We start from the raw sequence: 15,872 nt of genomic DNA, 5'->3' as shown, positions 1-15,872 counted from the left end.
CCTCAACAGTAACACTGATAAAAAAGTGCAGCGTCAACCCTCCACCTAAAAAGTAAAAGGAAAAAACTACAAACAGAAGCGTACAAACACCGAAACATTTAACCACCACCAATCACCAGCGACCTGCGCCAGTTGGGCGGACTCGACTCTGAGTTCTGAGACAGCAATCCGGAAATCGGCTATTGAGTAGGTTCGCGTTCGTTGATTCAAAATGAGCAAGGAAAAGCTAGAATTCACAAAAATTCACTTGGCAACCTGCTGCGCCTTCCCCAGCCGGATATACTTGCGTTTGAGCCCTGAAATTAAAATTGGTGAATGCTTGACTCAAGTACTATCGAAAAATGTCAACAAAAAGTGGATAACGGCCAAGTACGCACAGTGGAAAATTTTTTCCGAATTTCGGAACGACCGTTTGCAGGGCATCCTGTGACTACATTGTGTAGACATCATGAGAAAACGTCAAACACTTCAAGTAAATACGCTCAAGTGAGGGTAGATGATGATCTGAAATTGAGAAGTTATCAGAATCTCGACCTGTGGTGTGCCATCCACCACCGACCAAACTCAAAATCCAACGCGGGGCCTTTTCCCCGATCATCCAGGCTCTCTCTGCCCCGAATTCGTTATCTAAATCGAAAGAATAATATTTCACACTCTACCCGCCCATATCTGTGCCCGAATGAGCTGTAGTCACTCTTTTCCAAGTATCGGCAGCAACCCAATTGTAGAATGGCAACTCAGGTTTGTTGTTTTCCGAGTGTTGCCAACGCGCTCGCTGCTCTTTCGCCCAGCTGATTCCATTTGTGCTCAGATCTGCGCTTCTGATTGCACAGCGAGGGTAGTGAGGATGAGGATGAGGTGGTGATAGGCAGATATAGGCTGGGCGATCGTTCTCCAGCTGTTCCCTAGTCTCACCAACTGCGCTTCGACTCATTGAATGCTGCTTTCTAACTTGTCGTATTTCTGATGTGTGTGTTTGTATGTGTGCCCAGACCTCGGACGCGCGCAAGGAAGAGTTCCGCAAGTACCTCGAGACCAACGGCGTCATCGACACTCTGACCCAGGTCCTCGTCGGGTTGTACGAAGAGCCCAACAAGCCAGACAACGCCATGGCATTCCTGAAGCAGTCCTTGAGCAATGTGCGCTCGGACGGCGGCGCTGCTGCAGAGCCAGTCGATGTCGACGTTCTCCTCAAGGTCAGTAGTGATGGTTTGCTTGTCAGATCATCATCGAGATACTCTGACTTGGAATGATGCACATAGAGCATCCAGTTGCTATTGGTTGCATTGGAGATATTCATTTGCCGGGATGGGGAAGGTTTATTGAAAGCTTGTTTTCATGCTGTTGTTTTTGCTCACTTTCCTCAAATCCGTTGTTGCACTGGTGTGCTTGTGACTTGCCATCCCAGGAAAATCAAGCGCTCAAAGCGCGCGTTGCCGAGCTCGAAAAGGAGCTTGCCAGCAAGTCGTCAGAATGAAGTGCTGCTTGTGGTTTTCCTTTTGTTATTTGATACAATGCGTATTTCTTGTTGGAGTTTTGTTTTTGTGGCACCAACGACCACGTTCACCGACCAGAAATGCGCCCACTCGGGAGCATGAAGCAAACATTACTTGAATCGGGTGGTGCTGCGCTGATCAGCCAAAGTTGCCGGATTAGTCTAATTCCAATTCCACTGTTGGTCCCCCAACTCAGGGCAGTTATTCCCCTCGGCTTGCACACTTACATCTAAAGCACCGCGCAAATTCAAACTCAAACTCAAACTCTGATATTTCCCGTCAGTCCAGTCCATCTTTTGTTTCGTTTGAGGCCGACGTCTTCAATGCCGACAGTTCGCGCTGCCGTGCTGCTCACACTCGCCCTGACGGCAGTCTATGGAGAGTTGCTAATATACCGGATGAATGTCCAATCCTGGCAATCCTCTTCACACTTAATTCGATCTCCAACATTCGAGTAAAGTGCTTGTTTCAGAATTTGAGAGCGACGCGTTTCAGATTGTTGAGATTGACATTTTGTTGTGAATCATCTTGGAATCATCATAGCGGTCCACTCGACGATCAGAGCAAACTTCATCTATTGATCTTGTCAAATCCAAGCATTGACGGTAACGCGAGCTTTTGCTTGTGCTGTGAGACGCGTGTGGATTGATTGAATCAGCGCGCTCAATATCGAAACAACCGGGATTGGCTTGGGCGTCTGCTAGTCCCGCAGCTCGAGCAGGACTCTGTCTTCTCGCTCGGCGGGCAATCTCCAAGTGCATGGGCGGCGTGGGCTGCCGAGCGACATGCGCGGAGAGCGACCGCGCTCGCCATCGACCACTTTCGTCCAGACGCGATTGTCATTCTGGGCAACATCATGCAGTCTGGCAGCGCATATTCAGATGCGCAGTTCAAAGTAAGACAAGAACGTGTGGATTGTAGCCTTATCGTTGCGCAACGTCATTGATGGGGTTTGAGCTGATTTGGCGGTGAAATTCTCACTCATTGTTTGGGATTTGTTTGTTTGTTTTGTTGTTGCTCAGAGCGGGACGGAAACGTTGCAGAGCATTGTTGAAAGTAACCTGCCTACCATCACGGTGCCTGGAGAGAGCGACATTATTGATCCAAGCTCGATCGCGAATACCTTGTACGCGTTGCAACGATGGCAAAAGTCTTTCAACGCATCGCTGAGCCAGCACTACTACCTGCATCAGTATACGCTGACAACAATCGACTCGGTTAGCTTGCATGGGCACCCGCACTTGGAGCAAAGTGCCGGACCGGCGGACGCCTTTCTCATGTCTTTGCGAAATCGACTCGCCAAAGCACCCGACTTTCACCGAGCAGGCACTGGGAACCGCGTTGGAATGGCCGAGGCGGGTCCAGAGATTCCGCCGTTGGTGCTATTTTCTTACTTTCCCATGCACGAGCTTCATGCCGACACTCGACGCTCCATTGTCAATGATCTGCAACCGCGGTACATTTTCAGCGCCCGCGACCGCTCAACCAAGCCGTCTTCAACAAACATCTTCCCCGCCGGAGTCACCGAGATGCACGTGCCGTCTCTGATGGTCGATTTCTCCAAATGGCTCTTTTCGGATTTGGGGTCGGAGAGCGGGTTTGCCGTTGCCGTGCTTCATAACGTAAGAAAAAAAAAGAAAGGGTCGAGCAATTTCTACCGGTGCCTGCTTGCTCCTTTTACACAAAACCCTCACTGAAGATATTGCCTTTGTCTTGTCGTTGTGTTATTCTGTTGATTGCGGCTGGACAGGACAAAGTCGAGGCAGCAGCACTTCGTATTTCGTCCCCTCATCCTTTTCATGCGATTTACATGTGCTTGACGCTGGTGTTGCTCCTCCTATTCACAAGGGACGCTATAAGATTCCTAGCGGTGCGAACCAGACCAAGCCGACCGTCGATCGAGCGACTTTCGCGACGCGACGCCAACACATTGTCCCGGTCCGTGACACAGCCGGGATTTTGGCTTCGCTGGCTTCCATACAAGCCGAAATCTCGCATTCAATAATGATGGGCGTGCTTGTGATAAAATAAACCTTATGTTCAGAGCGATCCGCAAAAGAGTTTCACGCAGCAAATGGCCGACAATCCCTATAATCCCTACAATCGCAACATCAACTTGGACATGTCCAGCGACACTTTCGTTCGCTCAGTGTTGGGGGCAGAGAACCTGAGGCTGCTACAGAAGAGCTTGAATTGCTCCACCTCGTCGTCGAGCATGTCGTCCTCAAAGTCGCTGCTCTCTCCGGCCAAGTCAGTCAAGTCCAAGAGCGGGATCTCGGCATCTGCAGTTGGGTAGGCGTCGGAAGAGCCATCTATGGAGAGGAGAATCGCGAAAGATAACAGTGAGTCCGACGAAAAACAAGACCAAAAAAACATGAATACACCAGAGATCCCATGCAAGCAAAGAAACCAACAACAAAAACAATAAAAAAGCAACAACAAGCTTTCATCACGTACCGGAAACAATGGTAAACGGATCTGGCAGCGACGGATCTTGAATTTGGGACGGTTGAGATGACGAATCACTCGCAGGCAAATCTTCCTTCGAGTCGTTGGATGCAAGAACAACCTTGAGCGTCGTCGTTCCGATGCGCACAATACGCTGCTTGTTTGCCGCGATCTTGGCTTGGTCTCGCGTGGCAAACACCAACCGGTACTTGTCACGAGGTTGTGAAGGGGGCAGAAGGCGAAACTTGTCTTGATCGAGAGTGTGCCGAATCACCACTTGATCCATGACTGCTTCGCGGAGCGTTGCAGCCGGAATACTCGACGTCGGGCCGATCAACTCAACAGTTCGCAGCCACACATCTTCTTCGGCCGGTTGGAGGCTTGATGCAACCGACGCGTCCATCTGGGCTTGGGCATTTTCTTCCAATTGCTTTTCTTCTGCCTTGCGCTGCTTCTGTCGGAGCCGCTTGAGAGCTTTGGCGCTCATGCCCTCAGCATTCAGGGCTTCGTCTGTTGGATCCGTGTGACCAACCGTATTGTTGGTAGTGTCTACTACCACGGCTGGCACGATGGCTGGCGAGGCGGTGGCGGCAGTAGTGGATGCGCCAGAAGCCTTGGATTTGTTCCCTTTCTTCTTCTTCGAGGTTGAGGCGGTGTTTCCGGTTCCGACGGTTGCTGAAGCAGACCCACCGGTAGCCTCTGCATCATTTTCAATGAACAACAGCAATTCGTCCACTGAACGCAGGGCAGTCTCGTCCGCTGCGTTGCTCCCGCCGTCTGGTTCTGGTTCTGCTGCGGCCGCCTGGTTCTGGTTCTGCTGCGGCCGCCAGGTTTGACCTCTTTTCCAGCTTTTGGCGTAGCCGATCGCGCATTTGTTGCTTGGTCGAAGGAGGGACATTGGAGGATGCATCGTCAAAGTATTCCGTGGATTCGTGCCTCGAATCGGCATCTGAAGATTGGTGCTGGTGTGGATGCTGCTGCTGTTGTTGTTGTTTTTGTTGAGATTGTTGTTGCAGCTGCTGTTGCTGTTGCTGCTGCTGCTGATGATACAGCTGCTCTTGCTGCTGATGATACAGCTGCTCTTGTTGTTGCTGTTGAATTCGAGCCGCCTCGGCTTCGTACGCGTATTCGTGATCGTGCTTGGCGCTTCGAGCGAGGCCTCGACGCGAGTTCCAACCGGTGCGCTCGTCCATCCACCGCGTTTTCAACAAGAAGAGACCGTCCCCATGGGTCGAATTTACCGGCACTGGCTCCATGCTCGGCGGGTGAGGATTGCAGGTCGGGCAGTCGCACACGCCCAAGAGGTGCAAGTCCTCGTACAGAACGAGCGTGTCCTCGTCGTCTGAATCATACTCATCGCGATCGAATTCATCTCCGCGAGGAGGTGGGCCACGGTACGCAACGTGCTGGTGGCGGGTATGGGCAAACGACGCGTGGCCGTTGCGGCAGATGCTGCTGAGCTCCTCGTCCTCTTCTTCGTCGTCGTGACTGTGATACTGTTGCGCGTCCAGTTCGTGCGAGTGTGGTGCCGCCATGCTGTCTGGCATGACCGGAGGCGAAGGGAGTTGCTGCATGGTGGAGGGATCGAAAAATCGCTCGAGCATACTCGGTGGGGCCTGCGTCGCGGGTGCAGCCCCCGATGACGCATTTTCGTCTAGAGAAAAGGGGAGTGGTTCTGGGATTGCAAAGTCAGGACAGTCGGGTGCCGCATCGAGTTCAGGCCATGGCTCGTCATCCGCGAGGTTGTTTGCTCCGAGGTTTTCGCCCGCCACATCGCTCGTGGCTGCCGCAGAAGCGTTCTTTGGCGTTGTTGCTCTGTTGAAGAATGGATGGCGGGACGAAATAAGGGACAAGCAATAGATGAGAGAACACACTCACAGCAACACATGCACATAATTCCACATCCTCTGCTTTTGCTTACGTTGGCATGGGATCGCGTGAAGCATCCGTGAAGCGAGCGGCCCGCATCTCCTGCAAGAGCTCGTGCCGGGGAGGCAGCGAGGCAAAGTGCGTTGGGCAGCGCAGAATGCCCTGTTCGACAAAGACGGTCGGGGAACCATACGCCAAGATGCATGAAATGCACTTGCACAGGTTCCACGGCGTATCAAACATGTTGGCATGGGTGCTACGAAGAATCGATGCGCGCAGCGTTGGATTCGTCTCCTTGGCGGCGCGATTTACCATCGCAGTGGTCATTCGCTGACGGGCGCCGAGCAGCTGCTCTGCTGCAGCGATGGCTTCACGCACCGCAGCCGTCGTGTTTCGAGCAACAGAGGTCGGAGGCACCTTGCCTTCCTCCAACACAAACTTGGGGAAGAGGCGGTGCAGATCGGCTGCATACGGTTGCGATGACTCGTCCGAGAAGAATGACTGCACGGGGCTTTCAAACGAATCGACAAACTGAAAAGCAAAAAACCGGAGACACAAAAGTTGTGAGTGAACCAACTGGGACGTGCGGCCTCTGACCATTTTTGACTGGCTCCATGAAACACAAAAACAAAAACTCACCTCGGACAGCAATTCGCTCGCTTCGTCAAAGGACATTTGGTGCGGTGCGTGAGCGGGCTTCCCTGGTTGATCTGGCGATGCATTCGCGGTCGTTGCTTTGGGTGCCGCACTGTCGGACGAATTCGCCTCTGGTGGACTGGCGTTGGAGCCGCTGCTGTTGGTAAACTCAACCAGTGGAATGGCATGAAGGGGAAGCGAGAACACACACCCTTCCTGAACCAGTTTGTGCACGAGTTTCATCAGCTCGTGCGACAACGCAGTCATGCCAATGACCCGCGGAGCCGCTGCGCTGGGTAGAACGACATCCTGCTGAATCTGCTCGGCAACCATGTACACAAAGGGTCGGAGATCACCGGCCAATGCAGCCTTTTCCGCCGGAGAGAAAATGGGGCTGCGCGCCTCAAAGCTGGGACTAGCCGCGCCAAAGATGTTTTGCATGCTGGGCCAGACCATCTTGAAAAACCAGTGTCGCGAGAGCTGATGCTCGTAGCGTTCCGCCGAGGGTCCAGTACGATTGCTGAGCAGGCTGCTCATGAGTCTCTGCAGCAATTTCAAACCCAGATGCATCAGTATCACCGAGCAAAGCCTCTGTTGACACACCAACTTCAAGTTACCTGGAAGCGCATGTAAGCCATCAGCAGATGACCCTTGTCGCTCGCAAAATCAGTCATAACAGTGCGCTCTAGCACGGCGCGAACCTGCTTGAGATATGGCTGGACGGTGCGATCACCAAAGACAATCTGGACAAACGCCGAGTACAGCAATAGTTGCCAGTCGCACGCATTCCACGCCAGAAATTCGTCGATGTGCATGTGCATTTTGGGATGCATGCACTGCACGACCATCTCGATGCGCGAAATACAAACCGACAAGTCGACAAATGCGTTCAGTAGCACAACGAGAAATTCACAACTTGGGAATTGCATCGTCTTGTCGTACGGCCGATCAATATCTTGACTTTCCGCAATCTGAGAACAAGAAAAAGAATTTAGCATGATGAAAGGAGGAGGTGAGGGGGGGGGGGAACGAGCCAAAGAATGAACGCAAACACGAACGAAGAGTGAGTGCAAAAACGGTGGCCGAGCACGTTGGCGCTGTGCAAACTTCATACCACCATGCCCAACGCGTTGCGCCGATCCACCAAGAAGCGAGTCATCTCACGGAACATGCGTTGAAGCATGGTTTCGACGTCCGCAAAGCTGGCAGTCGCGGATTTATCTCGGAGCTCGGCGCAGTCAATGATGCCAAAGCCGAATGGATCGCCGTCCGGATCGGCAAAGATGACGCGCATGGCATCCGTCCAAGCTTGGTGCAAGCCAAGGCCTCGACGATCTCGCTGTCGCCCTGACGAGGCAGAAGAGGAGGAAGAAGAAGCAGATGGCGACGGCGCAGCAGAGGCTGAGGAAGTTTTGGTGGGTGTCTTGGAGGCAGCTGTCGCCGATGTCTGCGACGTCGGTTCTGCCATCATGGACTTTTTGAGGGCAGGCGTTGGTTCTTCACCAGCAGAGGCATTCGCGTGAGTTGGGACACTTGACGGAGCGTCTGCTGCCGCGTCGTCTCCGGACTTGTCTTCGCTTGCATCTCGTGCTCGCGATGTAGCGGACATGACTGCTTGCACGAGACTACCAGCAGCTGTTATGGCATTTGGCATGGATCCGCAATGTAGTCGGCGGCTGAAGGACAGATCGCTGTGGAAGAAAATGTCAAACAACTTTCGGCATGTGGCCATCTCGTTCTCCTCGTCGAGGTCTGGCGCTGCACCAACCGAATGCGCCAACTTGCCAGATCCCGAATGGTGCAATCGGTCGTGTGGTGAAGGAGCGGATGGCTTTTGGCCGGCTCCTTGCGACAGGGCTGCGCCACCGGAAACGACGGTTGTGGAGGTCGAGGCGGTGGATTGCACGCGCTTCTTGCGCATCGAGGCATCTGCCGGTGGCGGGAGAGGTTCGCTGGCTGGTCCACCAAACCTGGACGGTCGTTGTTTCAATTGCGACGTTGCCAGCAGCGCGGGGTCAGGTGGTGGGCTGGATGATTGTGTGCTTGCTAAACTTTCAGAGGTGGAAGCTTCTGGTTCCGCACCCTCCGACGGATTCCAGGTCAACGCCGTGTGAACCCAGTAGCGAGCGAGCGTCTGAGCACCATCGGCCGACCGACAAGGCAGGCAAAAATAAACGGGAAACTGTATCAAATCCCACGCCAAAACAACGCAAGCAGACGCTTTGCCAGGGAGGAGAGTCGGGGCCAGCAAGCACAGGGGCGACGCTGGAGGATGCGGGGCAACGCAATCCGGACCTGGGCCAAAAGCGCGTGCCCACGCATTCTGAGCAAACTGGTTGCTTTCGACGAGGGACGACTCGAGATTTTGCGTGCTGCACATGGCACACACAATTGGACCGTGCACAGTGTGAGTACGAGGCTGTCGTGCAGTGCGAGCCCGGTCTGCGTCTGCTGCTCGAGTTGTGTTGTCTTGCTGCTCGCGCCCGCGCTGGTCGCCTTCTTCCGGAGAAAGCGGAGCTTCAAAGGATGGAATGGTGGAGGTTGCTCGTGCTTGCGCGGGCGAGGGTGTGGCGCTGGTGGGAAGTGGTTTTCGCGCCAACGGCTCGGCGGACACCCCGCTAGCAAAGAGCGACTTTGCCGCAGCAGTGGACAGGCGTTGTGCTGATACAAGCGGCACCGTGGGGGGCTTGGGAATGCTGCTGGAAAGCGCAATCGGCACGGCACCCGGCGCGGGCACCGGCTGCAAAACAGAGCTCACGAGGGAGGCGGCGGACACGGCCGCGCTGGACATGGGTTGCACATCCTGCCGCAGCGTCTCCAAGCTCTGCAAGAAGCTGGTTGCAGGCTTGTACGAGCGATCGATTCGGCTGGGGGCGAAGGCAACTGCCGAGCTGACCGGCGTCGTCGAGATGGCTACCTTTCGGGATTCCGTGTCGAAGTCAATGTGAATCTGTACGTATGCGTTGGCCGGATCTGCCTGGACTGGGTGCGGAATATCCTTCAAGAAGGGAAAGAAATCCGTGTCCTTGCCGCTGACCACAAACGATGCCGAGGATCCTGTCCGGGAGGCAGCTGTGAGAGCAGCGAGTGCCTCAATGTGCTGCTGAAAGCTCGTAGCAGAGGCTCCCTTTGCGGAGCAGGTGCAAGCTGACGAGGGCGTCGCAGACGGAGGAGGGGTTGTTGCGGACGACGATCGCGAGGCCTGCGCGATCGTTCCGTGTTCAGCGCAGGCAGAATCGGGCTCCACTGCAGAAGCCAAACTAAACGTCAGCGTAAATCCACCATCTTCGTTGGGCACCGTCTCAATACCCAGTCGAGAGAGATCCGACGCAGTGATGTTTGCTGGGTCGCCGGGCTCTGAGGAGGTTTCCGTGCTCGGTTCGCCCATGTCTTCGTATGTCTCTTGATTAGCGTCATCGTCTGATAATAACGGCGAGGATGACGATGCTGCCACAGGGGCATGCTCTGTGGCAGCGGCGAGCCGTCCAGGCCCTGTCGACATTGTGCACTTTTGCCCTTGTTGAATTGTGTTCCCCTTCAGTCTGGGGTCTTTCGGAAGCAATCCAAGACGCGGGAGACCAACGACAATCTTGACGTTGATTGTGGATTCAAGCTAGCCAAACTTCCTGATGATTCAACGCCAGCACCACGAAATCGATCCGAGACAGGGGCGAGCAGAATCTGCAATGAACACGAAACCAGGTGAGTTGGAACAGCAGCAAAAACCAAATCAAAGCTTGTGGCATGTCAAGTACACCCCACGACGACTCATTGCAAGTGTGCAAAGTGAGCTTCGAAACTGAGAGAGAGAGAGAGAGACAGAGAAAGAGAGAGACAGAACGAAGGCGAATGGCAGAAGACGCATTCACGGCAGTAGCCACACCAACCACACACAGTCGCTTGCTTTGTGCATTGTAGTTGACATTGTGTGGCGCACAGGAGCACCAGAAGTGGGTCAGAGTCACCGTGCCCGCGCAATGCTTGCTCCCCCCAAGGTTCAGCGTGCCCCCGTCTCGCGAGACTGCCACCCCCAGCCACCATTCACAGCCCTTGTCACAGCTGCAACCAAGTGCGCACACAACCGGATGCGCGACACCCGATGGAGCAAAGTGGCTGGCTTTCCACTTCAGTCTCGACCATGAGGACTCCCACTCTCCGAGTCAGATCTGATTCCGACGAGGTGCACTCTTCGTCCAGTTGTCTAGAGCGCAAGTTGACAAGTGGCAGTGGTGGAGCCCGGCTGGCGGCGGCGGGGGTGCCCCGTGGCTCGATCTACCAACAAGCAAAGTCCTCATTTCGCAATGCAGTTACCTAGTGTGAGACTGTTCAACAAATGGACTGCCTATGCTCAGCCATCATCAGCAGGCAGCAGAATGAAATCACTGGATGCATTTTATACTGAAATAAGAAACGCAAAAAAACAAGCAAACTGCAACAACGTCCTCTTCCGCAAAACAATAATGGATCGCAAGCACAAAAGAAAATCAGAACGAAAGAAACTCAAACGCCCCCATGAAGCAGTCGTTCACAGGTTGGTGGACAGCGCGGAGGGCGGGCCAAACACCTTGAGCGCGGTCTTGTGTTGCGTGTCCGACAGGTCGTTGGCTCGAGTGGCGGCGACGACAGTTTGGCCAATCTCGCGTCGAACGTGGGCGCGGAAGCTGTTTCGGAGCGTGTCATCCGTGGATGCGGCATTGAGCACTGCCAACCAACGGAAGGTGGTGTCGAGAGCGAGAGAAACGTGAGTCTCGCACACAGATGCCGAAAACAAAAAGTCAGACGCTTCTTCAAGTCATTTACCTTGAGTTCGCGTTTCACTGGCAACACCAGCTGCTTCAAGCGAATGATCGAGGAGACCAGTCATCAGTTGATCAAAGTTCTGGGGAAGGGCGGGCTGTTTTGGTAGATGGACGTACGAAGTGAGCATAACCATCCTGTCACAAAAAGTGGGCCGTTCAACCACAAGAATCGTATTCGGTTGCGCTACCTTTGCAGCACGGCTAGCAGCAGAGCCTCCAGCCGCATATGCGTCGCTGAATGGCCGCTGTTTGGGCTGAGATTGCTGTCGCTGCACATCTTGGGCAATGGTTGAAGCCCAGAAGGCGCGATCAAACTACCGAGAGAAGAATGACTGAAAAAGTGAGCAGAGGCCAAAAGCCAATCGCAACAGCCGTGAACGAGCTCGTTCTCACCTCTGGAACGTGCGAGTGCCACGCTTCTGCAGGCACCGTAACGACAGGCGATGACGGTGCGGAAGATGCTTGAGCAGAGGCGACCGAGCTTGCTGCGGTGCGAAGGGGAGTGGTTGGCGCTGGAGCCGAGGACGACGACGCTGCGGTGGTGGTTGCCGCGGGTGCTGGAGCTGGTGCTGGTGCTGGAGCTGGAGCTGGAGCTGGAAGAGTCGAGCTCGAGCTGGCAGGTGCTGTAGCTACGGCGACAGGCTCCGGGGCACGCACTTGGGTACCAGCAGCGTTGATTGCCTCTACAGTCAACGGTGCGGTGGCAGAAGGCTGCTGGAAGGTGACACGAACAACGTGGGCTTGGGGATTGAAGCCATCCAGCAACCGGACCGCGTGACTGCGGAAGAGCTGAATGAGCTGCTGCGTGCCTCGAGCTGCGGCCGGCAAGTGACGCTACATTAACACCCAGAAAAGAGCGTTCCTCGGTGAGTCAACAGCGAAAAAAAAACCCCCCCAAACAATCCCACTAGCAACAAGATCAACAAGTGACACACCTGTCGCAAAAACAACTCGATCGCTGGCGCAAGATCTGCCACACCACCTGCCAAGCACAAGCTCGCGACAAGCATGAGGGACACAAGACCATCAACAACAATGGCCTTGAACTGCTCGATAAATGGCCCTTCCTCAAGCGGAGCAACCACAAGACGAATGGCTTGCTGCAAGTAGCCACGCAGCACGGAGGCCACAGAAGCGGCCAGATCCGTGCCAGGCACCAAGTGTGGCAGCATGTTCTGAACGAAAAGTGAAGAAGTATCGGGGCAAAGTCAGCAAGTGGAAAAAAAAAGCACGAGAATTGACGGCCTTACAGGATGAAGTGCAAATGACTGTAGAGCCGCGAGAACGACTTCCAAAAAGTCAGCCGTGACCAACTAAAGAGACCAACTAAAGAAGGGCGAAGAGAGACAGGAGTGCAAGTGAGCGTTGTCATCAAAAACTCTACAATGTACGCGCTTGCTCACGTACCGGAATCAGATCAGCAGTGATATCAGTCGTGTGTAGCAAATGCTCGGAAATGAATGTGCGGATAACTGGACGGGCTCGTGCAAGAGGAGCAAAGTTTCCTGCGGGTCCAGCGCAATGCAAGGTTAGCAAAGGCTCCGACAACAGAGAAAGCAGCATGGCACACTGCAGCCGTTTCTTTACCATTTGCAAGCTCACTCAGCTCAGTGATGGTCCATGACTGCAAGAGCGAATCAAAGAGAGGATCCAGCACCGATGCTATTGCGTGGGCAAAGCAAAAAAAAAAAAAATCACAAGATCAAAATTCCGAAAAAGTGAGGCAACGAGTGTCAGGTATCGAATGAAAATTCAGAGACGTCGGACTCACATTCAGTGGCAGCAGCATCGCCATTCGCGTTGGTCGGCACTGTTGTCAGCACGGCAGACGCAGACGCTCCTGGATTGGCAGCGAGAGCGGTGCGCAAGGTTGACTCCATGTGATCGCGCGACACGGCAGACGGATCTTCAGCTGGGGCAGGCCCAGTTGCTGGCGCGGCGGGCGCAGCACGCTGAGTCAACAGCTGGAGAAGCCCTGCGAGAGGGTTGAGGGCATCGCCGGCAGCGGCACCGGCACCAGCGGGAGCGGCCGGGTTGTTGACCGGGATGTGCTGAGGAGGGAAGTTGATTGTAAATGCTTGCTGTAATCGTGTGACCGCCACCAATCAAATGAAGCAAAACGGTGAGTACGAATCTTAACGTCGAGGCCAGTCAATCTGAGCCATCAAACCCAAAACCATGCAATGCGAGCAAAGACTCACCCCAAACGGCGTCGTGTGCACGTGCACGTCAGGTCGAGCCGGCTGACCCGGTTGGCCAGCAGCAGGCTGACCTGCAGCAGGTGAAGGGGAGCCGGGTTGCGCCGGCTGAGGAGCGGCTGCCGCAAATTGCGGGCCAAAGCGTTGGTGGACATGAACGTGTCCGTGTCCGTGCGGGTGCGGCACTTGTGGTGCCACAAACTGCGCAGCCCCAGCTGCCTGTCCAAAGTTCAACATGGCGAGGGGCTGTCCAAGGAGGGCCGTGCCATGCGCAGCGCTCTGCAGTGAGCGCTGGATTTGTCCTGCGATTTGTTGCACTTCCGCGCGGTGAAGAGGCTCCTGCGCAACACGCACGCGAGTTAGCATAGACATTCGTAACGTCATCAGCCACAAAAAACTAGATGATTGGAGAGCTTTGCGTTACCGTGATGGTTGCCTCTCCAGCGAGAGCGGATGCCAGTCGCTCTAGTTTGACCGACATCGTTGACTGCAGCTGAAGGGAAGCGCGCAGTGCCTCTGACAGAGCCTGTAGGGCTTGTGTGTCTAGATGGGTCACAAATGGAACAGAGTTGGCACGGACGTTTTCGCGAAAAACCACGACAAGCGAAAGCAACATGAAAATAAAAAGAAAGGGCGAAGACCCCACACAGTCCCTAGCAGCAACTTACTGGTCGCATTCGACACTGGGCTGTCAGTGGGCAAAACCACGGCTTCCGCAGGCGACCGGAGAACATTGGCGCCAGTCACAAAGGCGTCGCGAGCATGACGGCAGCGATTGACAATCATGGCTTCAGTCGAAGCGGGCTGAACATTCGGGTGGGGAGCGCCGGGGGCAGCACCTCCTGGCATGTTCATTGTGAAGATTTGTCCATGCACGTGCGGCATGCCCGGTTGAGGCTGAGGTTGAGGAGCAGCACCGGGAGCGGCAGTGCTAGGAGCAGGAGCAGCACCAGGAGCACCAGGAGCGGCAGCACCGGCAACACCAGCAGCAGCTCCAGGAGCAGCGGGATTCACGGTTTGAGCAATGGTGGTGAACAGAGCATTGACCATGCCAGGCAACATGGCGGGCAGAGTTCCAAACACCATATTTTGCAGACCCTGTCCAAACGAACGTCCGCACCAGCAATGCATGCACGTCAGACACACTGACACCCCCCCCCCTGACAACACTCGACAACACTTTGCAGTTGGCTGTTGGATTTTGCGTAGTGCTTACCTGCATGTCAATCTGAGGATTGGTCGGCTGGTTGCTTGGACTGGCAGCCGTTGTCTCGCCGCCGCCATTGTTTGCCGCGTTGTTGGCCTCAGCAACAGCAGCACCAATGTCTGGCGCACGCTCGACAAGGTGCAGGACGTGGCCGTCCTGGATCCCAAAGTCGGCAATCGTCTGCTCGTCGCGCAGCACTTTGCCGCGGAAGATGACGCGCTGCTGCGACGGCACCAAGCCGCTCGCCTCCTGGATCTGTGTGTGTGTCAAAAACAAGGCATTCCAGCAAACAATGAAGGAAAAAAAAAAGATGGAAAAAAAGTCAAAATGTTCAAACTTTGTTAGCGAAAACCAAAAAAAAAAAAAAAAAAACCAAAAAAAAAACAAAAAAAAAAAAAAAACAAAAAAAAAAAAAAGTTTTTTGTTTTTATTATTTATTTTGTTCCTTTTTTTTTTTTTTTTTTTTTTTTTTTTTTTTTTGGGTTTGAATCTTGTTCAGCAGCAAAACACACTTTTTTTTGTTGATGTTGTCCATCGTCGTCACCGTCACACACGCCGAGCGCAGACACACTTCGCTTCAACTGCAATTCAAAATGCTGAAAAAGCGAGCAAAAATGCGCGACTTTGAGCTGGTCTGGGTCTGCTTGCTTTGAGCGTTGTGAGTGATGGTCGCTTTGGATCTCGACCCCCTTCTGCTTCTCCTTATCCCGAACCAACTTCCCCTTTCTCAAGCATCACACACACACACTCTCTCTCTGCTTGTTCAGTCAGGATGGACCCGTTCTGACCCGATGATGCAAAAGGGGGAAAACGCCATCGACGCGCTCACTTTTCGTCCCTTTGCACAGCCATTAGCATTGTTGGGGAGCTCAAACCCCCCCCCCCAACCCCCCGCGAGTCATCTGCTGTACCTGAAGCTTGAGCTCAGTGACGCCACAGCGAGGAGCGACGCGGAACTTGTACTCGCGGTTCTCAAGCGTGCGGATGGTCAGCTGGATGAGACCATCGCCGCCACTACTGGTCGACGCTTCACTCATTGGGGAAAGAAATAAAATAAGAGAGGGAGACTGGCAACGACACACTGAATCATCATAAAATTAAAGTAAAATCAAAGAAAGGTCGATGCCGAACAAAGTCAAAGAATGGCTGAATTCTCAATCGCAACACGCTCGTCCGTCAACACGGGTCAAAGCGAGGTGGATCCGAATCGACAGGCTGG

General features: G+C 54.1%; 5 protein-coding genes across 5 annotated transcripts; 2 read left to right on the top strand and 3 right to left on the bottom strand.

Moving 5' to 3' along the window:
• The first annotated feature begins 703 nt into the window (after positions 1-703).
• On the top strand, positions 704-1,574 carry CAOG_05246 (hypothetical protein). The gene is made up of 3 exons (XM_004346881.2): positions 704-741; positions 993-1,196; positions 1,409-1,574. The coding sequence occupies exons 1-3, from the start codon at positions 730-732 to the stop codon at positions 1,475-1,477; spliced, it is 285 nt and encodes a 94-aa protein (XP_004346931.1). The 5' UTR covers positions 704-729; the 3' UTR covers positions 1,478-1,574.
• A 225-nt stretch (positions 1,575-1,799) lies between these two features.
• Positions 1,800-3,545, top strand: CAOG_05245 (hypothetical protein). The gene is made up of 5 exons (XM_004346880.2): positions 1,800-1,950; positions 2,094-2,101; positions 2,201-2,391; positions 2,519-3,118; positions 3,365-3,545. The coding sequence occupies exons 1-5, from the start codon at positions 1,820-1,822 to the stop codon at positions 3,440-3,442; spliced, it is 1,008 nt and encodes a 335-aa protein (XP_004346930.2). The 5' UTR covers positions 1,800-1,819; the 3' UTR covers positions 3,443-3,545.
• A 48-nt stretch (positions 3,546-3,593) lies between these two features.
• On the bottom strand, positions 3,594-5,548 carry CAOG_05244 (hypothetical protein; the record flags this gene model as incomplete). The annotated part of the gene is made up of 3 exons (XM_004346879.2): positions 3,594-3,808; positions 3,954-4,761; positions 4,841-5,548. The coding sequence occupies 3 exons, from the start codon at positions 5,546-5,548 to the stop codon at positions 3,594-3,596; spliced, it is 1,731 nt and encodes a 576-aa protein (XP_004346929.2).
• Positions 5,549-5,861: 313 nt separating this feature from the next.
• Positions 5,862-9,951, bottom strand: CAOG_05243 (hypothetical protein; the record flags this gene model as incomplete). The annotated part of the gene is made up of 5 exons (XM_004346878.2): positions 5,862-6,344; positions 6,453-6,818; positions 6,903-6,992; positions 7,067-7,420; positions 7,564-9,951. The coding sequence occupies 5 exons, from the start codon at positions 9,949-9,951 to the stop codon at positions 5,862-5,864; spliced, it is 3,681 nt and encodes a 1,226-aa protein (XP_004346928.2).
• Positions 9,952-10,974: 1,023 nt separating this feature from the next.
• CAOG_05242 (hypothetical protein) lies at positions 10,975-15,690 on the bottom strand (the record flags this gene model as incomplete). The annotated part of the gene is made up of 14 exons (XM_004346877.2): positions 10,975-11,150; positions 11,250-11,343; positions 11,437-11,562; positions 11,642-12,082; positions 12,184-12,423; positions 12,499-12,561; positions 12,656-12,753; positions 12,836-12,910; positions 13,020-13,329; positions 13,450-13,785; positions 13,871-13,989; positions 14,115-14,544; positions 14,663-14,908; positions 15,565-15,690. 14 exons carry the CDS (start codon positions 15,688-15,690, stop codon positions 10,975-10,977), a joined length of 2,880 nt encoding a protein of 959 aa, XP_004346927.2.
• Between the last annotated feature and the right edge of the window lie 182 nt (positions 15,691-15,872).

Source organism: Capsaspora owczarzaki (genome assembly GCF_000151315.2).
Source record: "Capsaspora owczarzaki ATCC 30864 unplaced genomic scaffold supercont2.8, whole genome shotgun sequence".
Lineage (NCBI taxonomy): Eukaryota > Filasterea > Ministeriida > Capsasporidae > Capsaspora > Capsaspora owczarzaki.
This window is presented reverse-complemented; position numbering and strand designations above follow the sequence as displayed.

Coding starts and splice junctions, on each gene's coding strand:
- CAOG_05246 (XM_004346881.2), top strand. Junction 1,197..1,408: donor ATGTCGACGTTCTCCTCAAG/GTCAGTAGTGAT, acceptor TTGCCATCCCAG/GAAAATCAAGCGCTCAAAGC.
- CAOG_05245 (XM_004346880.2), top strand. CDS start 1,820: ATGCCGACAGTTCGCGCTGCCGTGCTGCTCACACTCGCCCTGACGGCA. Junction 2,392..2,518: donor ATTCAGATGCGCAGTTCAAA/GTAAGACAAGAA, acceptor GTTGTTGCTCAG/AGCGGGACGGAAACGTTGCA. Junction 3,119..3,364: donor CCGTTGCCGTGCTTCATAAC/GTAAGAAAAAAA, acceptor TAAGATTCCTAG/CGGTGCGAACCAGACCAAGC.